We start from the raw sequence: 13,853 nt of genomic DNA, 5'->3' as shown, positions 1-13,853 counted from the left end.
CAAATCATACAACTTATATTTCCAATTGAATATATGCAGCAGTTATTAGTTTTCATTCTTCTTCATAATAACAGTATTTTGTTTTTTCAGCCTGGCAGACACAATAAAACAACAAAACAATTAATTTATTTCATAGATCAGAAAACAGACTATTTTAATCTGTGGTTGACTGTAAAGAAAATGAGATTTTTCTTTGTATCACAACAGCCTTTTATTATTAAATGCTATTTCTGTGTATTTTAACCTGGAAAGATGTAGATGTGTTTCCAAACCCAAATACCTAGCAATGCAATTAATGCACTGATGTTATGAAATTTTAAGTATTTTTTCCACAAAGCAGTGGTTTATGGTAAAGAAAACAGAATACATTATTTTGTTGTTCTATGTATACACTACTATAAGTAAAAAGACAAGAAGATTTATATATTTATTAGTCTTCTACGAAATTGCAAGGTGAATTGTAATTTTTTAATAAGTGTGATTTTTCTTAAAATAAATGTAAATATTAAATGTAAATGACCACATTATCAGGCTAAATACTGAAAGAAACAAGCTGTGAGAGGTGGACACAGACTTGGCAGTGGGCCAGACAGGCTAATTCCCTGGAAAAAAAATTAAAATACGTAATCCATTGGTCTTCTATTTTGAAATATTAACTTGTTAAATGTTAGGGTTTCTCTTGCCCTCTTATGTGGGAATGTCTGGCTACTATTACTATATTTCACAGTATGCTTATTTAACAAAAAAAACCCAGATTGTAAAATATGATGGAAAGACATTAGTAATTGGATGTTTTTTTACATCACAAACTGAAATTTCAAGTTCATTTATGATTACAGATGATAATTTTTCAACCACTCAAATAAAGCACTCAAACAAAATATTATTTTGGCCTTGTCCTTTTGCCCCTTTTTCTATTTATCAAACAAATGAGGACTTAAAAATACCTCACACTTACACGGAACAGTCTGTGCCAATTGAATGTCCAAACTCCTGGTAAACATTTGTCTTTATTAGATAGTGTTATTGCCAGCAGAATCACATAGATTGTCATGACCATATTGCTATCTACTGTTTTTAGTTAGTAAAGGATTGGAATATTAGCACAAGATGTTCAATACATATAATGCAGAAAACTAAACTTAACAAAAAACACCTATATTTCCACTCACTTGAAAATGTTTCAGACACCCCTGGTTTACAAGCAGAGAATCTTAAACCTTTATGCAGAACACACTGCAGGCAACTCATCCCAGATCATCCCCAGTGTACCTGCTTATGATAGTGAAAGTACAGTTAACTATTGAATCCATAATTGGATAAAACTGCGGAGATCTTTAATAAATCAGGCCTCAATGGGTGCACAGCTAGTATACAATCAATAACTCTTCAATATAGTGAATTTACCTGGATTAAAGCCGAGAGCACATTTACCCCCAAAAAAGTATATCATAAAGATTTTTCAATTATCAACAAATTATAGGAGTTGATTTACTTAAAATGAAGTTTATTCTCCTGATATTTTGCCTTTTTCTGGTTAATTATTTTCTCTCTCTTCAACATGCTAATGACATTTTTAATTACATATCTTAATATTATATTTAGTGACATCATCACTGTTCCTCTTGGCTTCTTTTTGTACTTAGCTTTCTTAAAACATTTCAGCACACTTACTTGGTATTCCTCTCCAGAGCCCTTAGAAGGCTCTTAGGAGGAGTAATACAAAATTCAAAATGCCTTGATGTGTCTATGTTAGTCTGGAACAATAGGCATAGCTTGGCAGGCTGCATTTAGATGCAGATGCCTCTATGTAATTTGATGCTGACCATTCACGACTGAGATCCACAAAATGAAAGGAACAGACTAAGGACCATAAGACTGGGGATGAAAGGGCAGAAAGAAAAAAAATAAATACACTATTTGACTTGCATTTTCTAACACACACTGTAAGAGGTTGACTATATGTAGTTTTAGTACAGGAAAGAAGGCGGTACAACTGTGAAAGACTAAAACCAGTGCTGCTGTTCAGGTACTATTCAGAAACTATAGTGATTTGTCTTTGACATTAAGAAGGTGAATTAAGAAATTTATAGTCCACTTAACCAAGTAAACAGGTCAAATTCTTATTACTGTATATTACTAGGCAGCTTATTAGCTGCCTATTGATAAAAAAAGTGACAAAGTTTATCCTAGAAAAACCCCTTACTTACTCAAAGGCCTAGCAGGTAACCTAATTACTGCTTAAAATAATTTAAAAACAGAACCTGTCCGAATAGGTATCATAAAAATACCCGGTCTGCAATCCTCTGAAATCTGCATATGCAAAGAATGAAAGATGGACCCATAGCTGAACCATGGAATCAAAATTTCACTCCAAAATATAATAAGTGTACATTCCTGGAAAGTGTGTCTTTAAAAGGAAATACACATCATTCAGATCAATTTTAAAAAATTATTTCACAACGTCAATAAATCCAAGAAAACAGGCCTGATATATAAAAGCTTTCCAAGGCTGTAGAGGATTCACTTTCATCAGTAAAGCTGGGTGATCCAGCAAACCTGGAGTATATCCTCTCAAGCCTTGGAGAGCCTAAATAAATCAGGTCCGTTATACTGTATATCCCAACATAATGACATATCATAAACATACTGGCTTTAGGTATGGTAATGCATTTCATGCATTAAGCAGTGGTATAGCAATTTACAGTTTTTAAAATTGTATCCTAGAAAAATATTAAATTACCTAGGAAAATTTACATTAAGTATTTGATGGCCATCAACCATTCAAAAACCCATTGCAACCCACTTGCAGCAAACCTCTTTGTTTTTGTTTAACTTGTTGATTGTTTGCAACTGCCCTCTCCACCTGCTAGAGTCATGTTATGGTTAAATTAAGCTTAAAGGCCTAATGTCCTGGAATGGTTGGCAAAACTATGCAGAACTAGGAACATGTGCTGCGTACAGACCCTAGATTTTCTATCACAGAGTGGAACATCAATGATCTTTGAAATTTTAGTGTATGCACCGCTTACCTGATGTCTTTTTGTGAACTGACCAAGAAAAGACCAACAAGATCAGTGTTCTCCCCAGAAATTTTTTTCAACCGGGTGGGGGGAAACTGTAGCCTGGTGGTAAAAGTGGGCGGGGCTAGACACAGCAAATTTGGAGCTCCTAGTTATTCATGGCTTAGATATCCAGTAACCCCTGCTATTGTGTCAGTGTTCTACCTACCCCCCTTTACTTTGTTCCAACTTTCTAATGCCTGGCTTGTTAGAATGTACAATTTTTCAGTTTTTTTTTGTATTATGCCCCAACAGTCCAGTGCTGTGTATTTTAATCCAACTCCCTAGAGTTCCATGTTTTAATAGTGTAATCCCTTGTAGTAGTGTAATATTGTGATCAATGTGGCTTAACAAATTAGGCTCAGTTTACATTAGCAGTAAAAAAAAATGCCCCTCCTGAGTGACTACTTGGCAACTGCTAGGCACCTGGGACTGGTAACCGGTGATAACTGCTAGGCACCTGGGATTGGTAACAGGCGGTAAGTGCTGGGCACCTGGGATTGGTAACTGGTGATAACTGCTGGGCACCTGTGATTTGGGTTGCTGTTTTATAAGAAAGTGCACCAAGAAGCCCAAAATTGAAAATGCAAATTAAGGACCCCTGGGGCCACTTACATAGCAAGAAGCATTGGGGTGAGGCCCCCTAAATATTTTACCTACCCTTTACCAAACTATAATTGTAATACTATGCTGCCCTTTCTGATTCTGTTCTTTGAATCTCAATTTATCTGGAATGGGGAGGTGCAGGAAACTGAAAAAGTAGGTGCAAGTGGGGAACATATGTATAAACCCCTAACATTTCATTAGCATGGCATCATTAGAACATAAAAACCTCTGCCCATCAAACTGTCTGCTTCCCTACCATGAACCCTAATTTCTCTAGAACAGAGAGGTGCAGATAAACAGAATCATAGGTGCCACTTGTGGCTGACACCCTCCAAACTTTCATCACCATGGCATCATTACATAAACTCTGCCCATCAAAACACGCTGCCCTTGTACCCATGACTTACCCTACCAGTACCTAAACCCCAATTTTGTTTTGATGGGCAGAGTTTCTTATGTTCTAATGATGCCATTGTGATAAAAGTTTAGGGGGTGTTATCCACAGATGTTCCCCACACATTTTCAGTTTCCTACACCCCCCCCATTCCGGAGAAATTGGTGTTTAAGTGTTAGAAGTGGGCAGTAATGTGTAACAGGGCAGTGCATATTAATGATATTTAAAGTGGGGGGATTATCGAAAGGTGTCCCCCTTACTACACCTACATTTTCATCTTTGTACACCCCACCATTCTAGGGAAATTGGGGTTGAAAGAAGAGAAGCAGACAGGGTAACATAGTATGACAGTTATAGATTGAGAGATAAGTAGATTGAGAGCGAGAGATAAGTATAAATTTAGCGGCCCTTCCCCAATGCTCCTTTCTATGTAAGTGGCCCCGGGGGTCCCCAATTTGCATTTTTAATTTAGGACTCCAAGGCACACCTGTTTTTAATACTGCAACCCCGATGTTTTATTTTCACAAGATTTTACAATTCTGATCCCCATATCATGAAATTTGTAAAAGCTGGGGTGCTGAAATTGTGAATGGTGCTAACTCTAATGTTCCCTGTGCACGCTGAAATGTTCAAATCCTTATGACATACAATTTAGGGGATATAAACGTTTATACACAGAGAGCTGTAGGGCTGAGGAATGTATCATTTACACAGCATTTACACACACACACACACACACACACACACTGCTCCGATGACGTCATTACACACGCCCAATAGGCAGATACATTGTTTACACAATGTGTTTTTTATTTTTTTCAAAAGATTTGGCACAGCTATGAGATGGGGGAGGGACAGCCTATGTCCCGATCTTCTCATAGCTGTGCTGTGCTCTTCTCACTCCACCCGGCTCTAATCAGCTATCACCTTTTATCAGCGGAGAACGAAGCGAGGCAGAACAGCGTCTCTGGTGTCCATTCAGAGCTGCTAAAAATGTGCCGGGCGGAATATTCACGGCAGGTGGGCAGCCTGCCCCCCAAAAACGGGCTGGGGAGAACTATGAAGATCGACTGTTGCTACTTTCAAATATAGAGGTCACAGAGGGGCACCTGTTGCTGGTTCTGCCCCTCCCCTCTTCTGACTTATAATTCAATTTTTTACTTATTTTCACTAAGGTAAAATAAATGTATACAACCAGACCTCCACCAGAACTGGGAAGTATCTGTTTGTAAACTGTTTTAACTGCTTTCAAAATCCTTTTAATTGTGTTGAGTTGGACTTATTACAATTATGTCATATTGTTTAGCAAGTATGGTGTTATTGTAGCTTTTTAATACCCATTATTTTAAACAAAAAACATACCTAAAATAAAAAGTGATTACCTTTTGTGCTTGTATAGTTCTACTTCTATTTGACATGCTTGACCAGTTTCTGTATTTTCTTTGTTACAGGTCTCCACTTCAGTGCGCACATTGTGAGACAAAAAAACGAAGAAAGCACCTCTCTCTCTATCTGATACCAGTTCAACAATACACTTGAGAGGTCCAGAACAGCAAACCTGTCTGATTGTTTTGTCAACTGGCCAAAATTTTCTGTTTCAAAATAATGGTTCAAAAGGGAAAATAATGTATGATACATATGTGCCAAGGAAAATGTGTTTTGCCTTGAAACCAATTCAGATTGCCAATAAAATATTCTTGTTGGCAGGTGAGAACGACCATAAAATACTACTGTACATTTGCGAAAACAGAGTAATAGAAACTGTTTTTACCTAATCATTGTCACTCTCCTGGCCAGCTGATAATAATGGAATAAAGAAAAGTAAATATAATTTTTAATGAATAGATGCATCTTTGTAGCATAATAAAGAATTCAAATTACAGCAGGCAGTACAATATCTCTCTCCATTAAACTACCTTAATTGTTTGTTCAGAAAACCAAAAAGTGATATCTGTTCTGTGCATAGTTTTGTTTAGTAATGCTGTGAAGGCCCTTATCTTATAATATTTACTATATTGTGATGATTAAATAACACAAGAGGATTAATATACCCAAAGCACAATACCTTGTCAAAATAGACTTACAATGTTAATGAGAGAAATTACATAATGTCCTATTTTTAGATCATTAGGTCATTCACCGTGTATGGAAAGCATTAGTCAATATGGATATTGCAATTAGTAGTTAATGGGTCTGATTTAATAAAGCTCTCTAGGCTGGAGAGGATAAACTTTCATCAGTGAAGCTGGGTGATCCAGCAAACCTGGAATGAATCTGGTCCAGGATTCAAAACATTTACTAGCAAATAGCAAATGATTTTGAATAGATCCATTCCAGTCTTGAAGAGATTTAATAAATCAGACCCAATTACTTTTTACATTATCTATGCAACTTTACATTCTAAAAAAAAATGTAATACTAGCATGAAATAACAGTATTAAAAAAAATCTTATATCAAAGTGTACAGGATCAAATTACCCACTGTGTTCATATGCAAAATATTCAGGATTTTTTATTGTAAAAAGTAAATGTGAATAAAGATAAAAAAACATTTTATTTATTAGCTTTCATCATGACCTCATATTTGAGGTCTTTTTAGGTTTCCTCATTAATTGTGGTCAATAAGCCTGTTCGCTAAAAATATCTATGATCAAATCACAGCCTAATTCATAAATATGTCTCATTGTAACCTTATGGTTTTAAGTGCTGCTTCTTGCTTGTATTAAAGCCTGGTTGCTGTAGGTATAGTGGACAAGCAGTCCACATAATTCTTTTCTTCGACTATCAGAGGTAATTTTGGATTTAGACCATTTTTTTAAAGCTGCTTTATCATAGTGGTGAGCACAACTGACAGATGTTTCCTAGCAAGGTCATTGCATACTAAGGGGTCTGTTTGTAAATGTTTTAACCCAAGATTTATCTAACTTTTACCCAAAATTTACACATTTGTCAATCTGAAAATGTTTGAATTGATTTTTACTGATGATCCATACATTTTTGCACTAATGTGGAGGTCCTTCCCTCAGTTCCTGGGTTTCTCTAGACAGAGTTTACCTCTATATACAGGGCTAAGTGAACTTGGTAAAGTTTTACAACATATTGAATGTAAAAGCTTACATTTTAGATTTAGTACTATTTGAAATGCGTTCTGCTGAATGGCTAAACAAAGACTTTCATATAAAGTCTATGAAAGACAAATGTCAGAAATGAGGTACCACCAGAATTCACTCGGAATAAGTTGTGAAGAATTTTAACAGCTAATATGATAGATATACTGTATTTTGACTTTGAATTTAATTTGTTTCACTACTCAGCTATTTTAGTAGTAATCAAGGGCAGTGACAATATAACAGATAATGTATTTATATGAAAATATTAGCATGGTCCTGGAATCTACACACACTGATGCAATGGGCCTGATTTAATAAAGCTCTCTAAGGCTGGAGAGGATACACATTCATCAGTGGAGTTGGGTGATCCAGCAAACCTGAAATTCATTTCTTAAAAGTCATTTGCTACTTCATAGCAAATGTTTTGAAACCTGGATCAGATCTATTTGAGGTTTGCTGGATCACCCAGCTGTGTGTTACAGATCTACAATAGCAAGATTGGTGGTAAAGCTCTACATTGACATATTGTACAAAGAAAAGGATGGTAAAATTTTACACTTGGCATATGTTAAAGCAAGTTTGTAATACCATTTGTTTCATACCAAGAATGTAATGTAATGAGTAATGAGTACCTCAGTTGGCTGTGCTTCTTGAACGATCCTGCAGTGAATGCTTTATACAACAGAAATGTTCACTGTCTCCACAGCTGTTATTGAGCTACAGGTGTCATGTCCTGACATCTCTGACAATGCATGCTAGAACTTGAACATCTAGAACAGCTGCGGAGTTGAAAAACACCCAGTACTTTAAAGCATATCACATTTTTTTCTCCTGTAACCTATGTTTAATTTGCAATTGTATCACTGCATTGCATTATAAATAATGTATGCGCTACCAAGAACATTTATTCCTAGAATTATTTGCAGTTATTTGGCTCATCAGTAAGATATATAGTAGATATATATATATATATATATATATATATATATATATGTTTAGTTAGATAACATATTGCAGTTTAAGGATTTAGGAGGTAAAATAGTAAAAATCAATAAGCTATGCAGGCCAATTAAAGTTTAAATGGTAAATCAGATCACATCTTAAGTGACCCTGCCCCTTGCTATTATGTTGATAAAAAGGGAAAAATGTTAAATAATGCACTCCCCTTTCCTCAGGATTCTGCCTTCAGTGTTCAGATAAGGGAAATGCCATAATTTCTTTATCATTCTTTTGGACCTTGTTGGCAGGATAATTCCACTACCTGTAAAATTGAAACCCTAGGAAAGGTAAGTATTATATCAAACTTTTTTTCCTTTTACATGTGTCTTTTTAAGACTTTACACTTTTATTCAGTGTTTTACCAAAGTAGAGCAACTATCTCTACTTTAACACATTTTTTAATTTGGTCACTTGACAACCAAATAAGGCCCAATGGCCTTAGGGTTTAATGGATTTCTTATCAAGAAATCAAGCCAGGATAGTTTCACACTTGGTTTACAATTAGTGTTTGAATTTGGTAACCATAAAATAGTAACATGATCATAATTTGTTAAGCCTTTAGAAACATGAATATATTTTTCATGCTGGGCAGCTTTTCCTTCTAAAATGGTCTTTTCTTGCATGTGAGTAAATGAGTTAGAACAATACAAGTTGGCCAAAGGAACATTCTTTGTCTTTGTTTGACATGTGTCTGAGCTATTCAAAGCTGAAACAGGTACTTTTTGCTCATGGATGGATTCCCAGTGCTCTAGGTAGTAAAAGTAAAACATGCTTTTTATAAATCAACTTCAGCTTTGTAAGTCTACCCTATAATATTTCTTCATCTCTGGGTGAACATTAATTTGTTAAACCACATTCTCTTTAAGAGATACCAACTCTTAAGTCTCATATTTGGATCAGGACAACTAAATACTGTGTAGACTTTGGGTGAACAATATGATTTAAAAAAAGGGATAAAAGGTAAATATTATACAACATAACATTATGTTGACTATTATGTTTTCATCATGTAGTTTTCATTATTTAAACTAAATATATTTATATAGATTTTAGTTCAACAGTTTGCATTAGGAAAATGAAGTATGTCATATCCAAAAATATAACTTGCTGATTCCTAGTACATTATTTTCTGATGATCTTTTAATTAATTGATAAGGAGGCATTCTAAGCAAATTGTTTATATGTTTATTAGCACTATAGCAGGTGTATTATAAATTGTAGATGTTATACATGATGAAAGTTTTAGTGTTTTTCCTATATTTAGCTTATTCTGAAAGCTGCAAAAGCAGAAATAAATAATTAAAGCGGAACTAAAATTAAAAAAAACAACAACTCACCTGTAGATTCCTCAATGCAGGGGTTTCCTGGATTGGGTCATGCTCCGTCCAGTTATCCGTCTTCGTACCGGTATTGAGGAAATGCCGGTATTGGCACTGCCATCTTCTTTCCACTTCTTCCTGCTTTTGTCTACATCACGGGTGGCATAGCCTGTGGTACCGTGCCCCCCTCCCAAAAAAAAAAAAAAAGGAAGGTAATTTTTACCTTACATAAAAGAGTTGTCTACCCTTTTATGTAAATAAAAAAATGTTAGTTGAGGTCCGCTTTAAATACATTTTGCAAAGCGCACATGATATGATCATTTTAAGGGTGTGCCAATTTAACCCCCTAGCAGTAATCCCGGATTTTACCTGCAAATAGCGGTAATCCTGAATCACACTTGGGGTAGCTTTACCCTAAAAAAAACCACTTACCTTGCTCCGTTGTCATCCCCATTCGTCCTGCTGGTCCCCGCAGGTCCTGGGGACACGTCATGCTCCTCCAGCCGCGCAATGCAGAGAGGATCTCCGGGCTTTCCCGGTGACGTTGGTGCGGGCGGGCAGATCGTCGGGAATTTTAAATAATTTTGTATTGGATTCAATACAAAAAAGCTGTATTGAGTCCGATACAAAGAAATCCCCACATATATATATATATATATATATATATATATATATAACTATAATATAAATGTTACTGTACACTTACATACCATGTTAAACAATTTTTTTTTATTTATTTTTTTTTGACAGATTTTGTGTTTTTTATATTTAAAGTTTATTATTAAATGTATAAAAAATTTGACATATTTCGGTGAATTAGGCCTAAAAATTTTAGCCTACAATGTAAAATAATTTTCCATGCAAAAAACATGTAACGCTTTTTGCATGGAAATTAGAACGGAATTTGAATGCTGGGGAGGTTAAAACGGATGACTCTTAGGTGGTTTACTTCAAAATTAAATGGAAGTAATCAAGGCATTACTCTATATTTTGTCAATAGTGAGGATGGGTTTAACTCTAAAGCCATAATAAAGGATTTAGGTTTATTTGCTGGGCACTGCCATGGGGGATATGTAATAATACAATTGGTAATAAATTTAAGGAAGAAAAAAGAAAAGCTCTAAAAATGCACAACAGCAGCTTTGAAAATGCACAAATAACAGTATTGAGACATGTAATTTTTTTATTGATTAAATAATAGGTTGATATCTTCTTAAGTCGTCCGCCCCCCCCCCCCTCCTTTTTTTTACTACACTAGATCCCTTGCCTTTCCATCAACATTGGGGAATTTCAATGTTTTCAATGTTGAGAAAATGAGCTTCCTCCCCTAATAATGTCCATTAAAAAAGACTGTTGGAGGGGCTTGTTGTAGAATTTGTAAGGACCTTTAAATTCCCACCCCTTCCTACCTCCCCAGGTAAATGAGTACAGGGGATGACAGATACACTATTACTGCATAATTTATGTCAGCCAGGATTCCTTGTGCCATCATTGGTCATTGTAAGTTTTAAGGTGATGATGCAGATCAGTCTAAATAACCAAGTTTTGTCAAGTCCAACAACGGTCCTACTCAAAAGGGACAAACTTATCTTTTCTTACCCATGAACTATTTGTACATTTCCATTGATTATTCTGCAATCTCAAGTAAATGAATAAGCTGTTCTTTTTACTCACTTTATGTTTGCACACTGCCAATATTTGCCTTTGCGACCTGCTATTGTTAAAGGATCTTTCACAGTTTTGGTTGTTCAAGGCACAAGTCCTCCTATAAATGAATTGCTAACAGCCCTCTGTAGCTAGAGGCACTGTAAAACAATAAATTCTTAAAGTTCACATCAAAAGCATTAAAGTTGTTCAAGTCTTTCTCTCAGCAAGTTAGTTCACCTTACTCCTTTTTCTTAGCAGTAACAACAGGTCTCCAACCATCTCTTGGAGTTCTGGAGCAGGGGAGCATGGCGAGTTGATCTGTTGGAAGGGCAATTTAGGCAACTTTAGTATTCTAGTATTATGCATGTATTGCCCCTACCTATTTGTACCTATTTGTTTAGCTAGTATAGTTATGTGAAGGAGGCAAGACATCACACCAAGTGGTATAAAGATAAAAAAAATCCTTTGATTATTGTTAATTATTCCTATTGTACAGCCCATTGCATATAGAAACCCACATAAAAGCTTTACATTGGAAAAGCCATGTATAAGATTTCTATCCATAGTGCCCAATATATAATCCGTTTCATCCAAATGACCAAATATACTAAATCTGATGGTCTGGCCAGAAACATCCAAGCACAACGAATGACCAGATTGAAATGGAGTCAATATAGTTAGAGAAAAGGCAAATCTCTGTATTTGTTTTTTGTTCTAAATCAGTGACAAAATATTGAATGCATTAATATGGAAATCCAGACATGTAGCTTTTTTTCCCCCCTGTTTAGGTTTCCCTTAAGATAGCTGAATCAAACCCTTTAAAACTTTATTCCTGTGTGGAAATAAAATGTTGGGGCTCATTTAACATATTTTATTCTATTGTCATTCAATTAAGTGTCAGTAATGAGAAAATGTGTTTTACGTTATTAAAGTGGACCTGAACTACTTACTTTACATAAAAACCCTTTTATAGAAGCCAAAAAATTCTTTCTTTTTTGTGGTGGTGGTTTAAAACCCTTTTTTTTTAAAAGTAAAGCCCCTCCCTTTCTGAGGCGAAAGGAGGATTATACTGGGACGACGCAGGACCCAGTCCAGGAAATCTTTTGATGGAGCGATGGACCTGCGAAGGTAAAAGTGGATGGGTTTTTTTTTTTGTTCAGTTTACTTATGCTTTAATGTGCAGTTCAATATTGCCATATTTTATGCTTGCTGATAATTTAGTGATTTTATGGGATTTTGCACAGGATTTCATATTTAAAGGGAACATAATTTTGCCTTCCTAACTTTGGTAAATGAACATGTTTTACTAAATTATTTTTTTTGTCCATCATCCAGAATTGTGTATGTACACGTGTGAAAGCAAGTTCCCTTTTACTAAAACAGAGTAGGGCATCCTTGCTGTATAACCTGGAAAACAAATTTACAAGCTATAGCATATGGTGTGCTTCATAAATAACCAATAAATGTAGCTTTTTCTAAATGAATATATTGCACATTGTTTAATGAAGATATCTTGTAGGAACTGTCTTTCAAGACGAAATTATAGGTTTCCATGTCTGAGAAACAGAATGTACTATTGCAAATATTGTAAACTGCTGTTTGATTGGGTTTTGGTGTTGGTTTTGTTTAGACATGGTAAAGGAACTGGAGTTTCTTAGCTGTCTGCTGCAGTAATATAACATTGCGTAATACTAAATTGCCACTAATTGAGAAAAAATACTTTCATTGTGTAGTTATATATTATTTATAGCTCACAAACTTTTACAATTTTCTGCCACTTTACCTGAACACTTATGTATATTTAGAATTCAATGGAATGTAGCTGTTTCTTGTACTAAAGAGCATATTGACAGTATTTGGTACTGTTGTTAATTTAAATAATGAATTTACTCATTGAGCTATATATTTTAAATTAAACACATAACTTAAAAGGTAACCTGTCTTATTTTTATTTGTTGGACTACAATTGTAGAAATTAGGACTGGAAATATATCTATAAATGTAATATACTGTATTTTATGTAATTATTTCTTACAGATTATTTTTAGACTGAATGTATAACAAAAAGAGGTATCAGCCAAATGCTGAAATTAAATCATGTAATATTATGTGTACCGTGCCACAAATAAAAGGAATCCTAAGTTCAGTTTAAATTGTTATTTGTGTGTGAGATTTTTTTCTTTAGAGGTGTGGAGAATGATGGTCATTTTTCATGTTCCTAATACTTGTTTGGTCAGGATATGTATGAGTCAGCAGACCTGTGGCCACATGTGGCCAGACCCATCTGCATAAGCAACAAACACATCACATTTGTTTAGAAGTAACAATTTTCAAATCTAGTGAAGGTGCAAGAGGCATAACTACTACCCTTTCCAGAGGCCCAAATAGAAATCAGTGGGCCCCTGGGGAAAAATTGAATGACCATCCCTAGGATTCCTAGGACTGTAAAAGATCAGAAACACCGGACCCTGCACTATGTACATCCAGGAGATGCCCCATGGGGTGTTCAATATAAAGTACATTTTTTACTTGAATATTTTAGTATTTGAGAACCAATGTAAGGGTACCTTGTAAGACCCCTGGTCAAGTCAAGTCATAGCTTTGGCCAGGCACCAATTCACCAATCTGTCTCTGTAGCCTTTACCTATGGGCAGGCCCCTATTCAGCCTTAAAAGACTACTTATGCTCATCCAGTGTTTAGTTTACCCCAAGACTT

The 13,853-nt window shown here is 35.2% G+C and overlaps 1 protein-coding gene across 1 annotated transcript in view; it reads left to right on the top strand.

Moving 5' to 3' along the window:
* The window catches only part of COBL (cordon-bleu WH2 repeat protein), a 241,175-nt gene extending 227,879 nt beyond the window's left edge, over positions 1-13,296 (top strand). Inside the window, exon 15 of the mRNA XM_072412123.1 lies at positions 5,514-13,296. Within this exon, the coding sequence (XP_072268224.1) occupies positions 5,514-5,540 (27 nt within the window). The 3' untranslated portion in view covers positions 5,541-13,296. The remainder of the gene's footprint in view (positions 1-5,513) is intronic.
* Positions 13,297-13,853: the final 557 nt, after the last annotated feature.

This window comes from Pyxicephalus adspersus, chromosome 5 (assembly GCF_032062135.1).
Source record: "Pyxicephalus adspersus chromosome 5, UCB_Pads_2.0, whole genome shotgun sequence".
Classification (NCBI taxonomy): Eukaryota; Metazoa; Chordata; class Amphibia; order Anura; family Pyxicephalidae; genus Pyxicephalus; species Pyxicephalus adspersus.
This window is presented reverse-complemented; position numbering and strand designations above follow the sequence as displayed.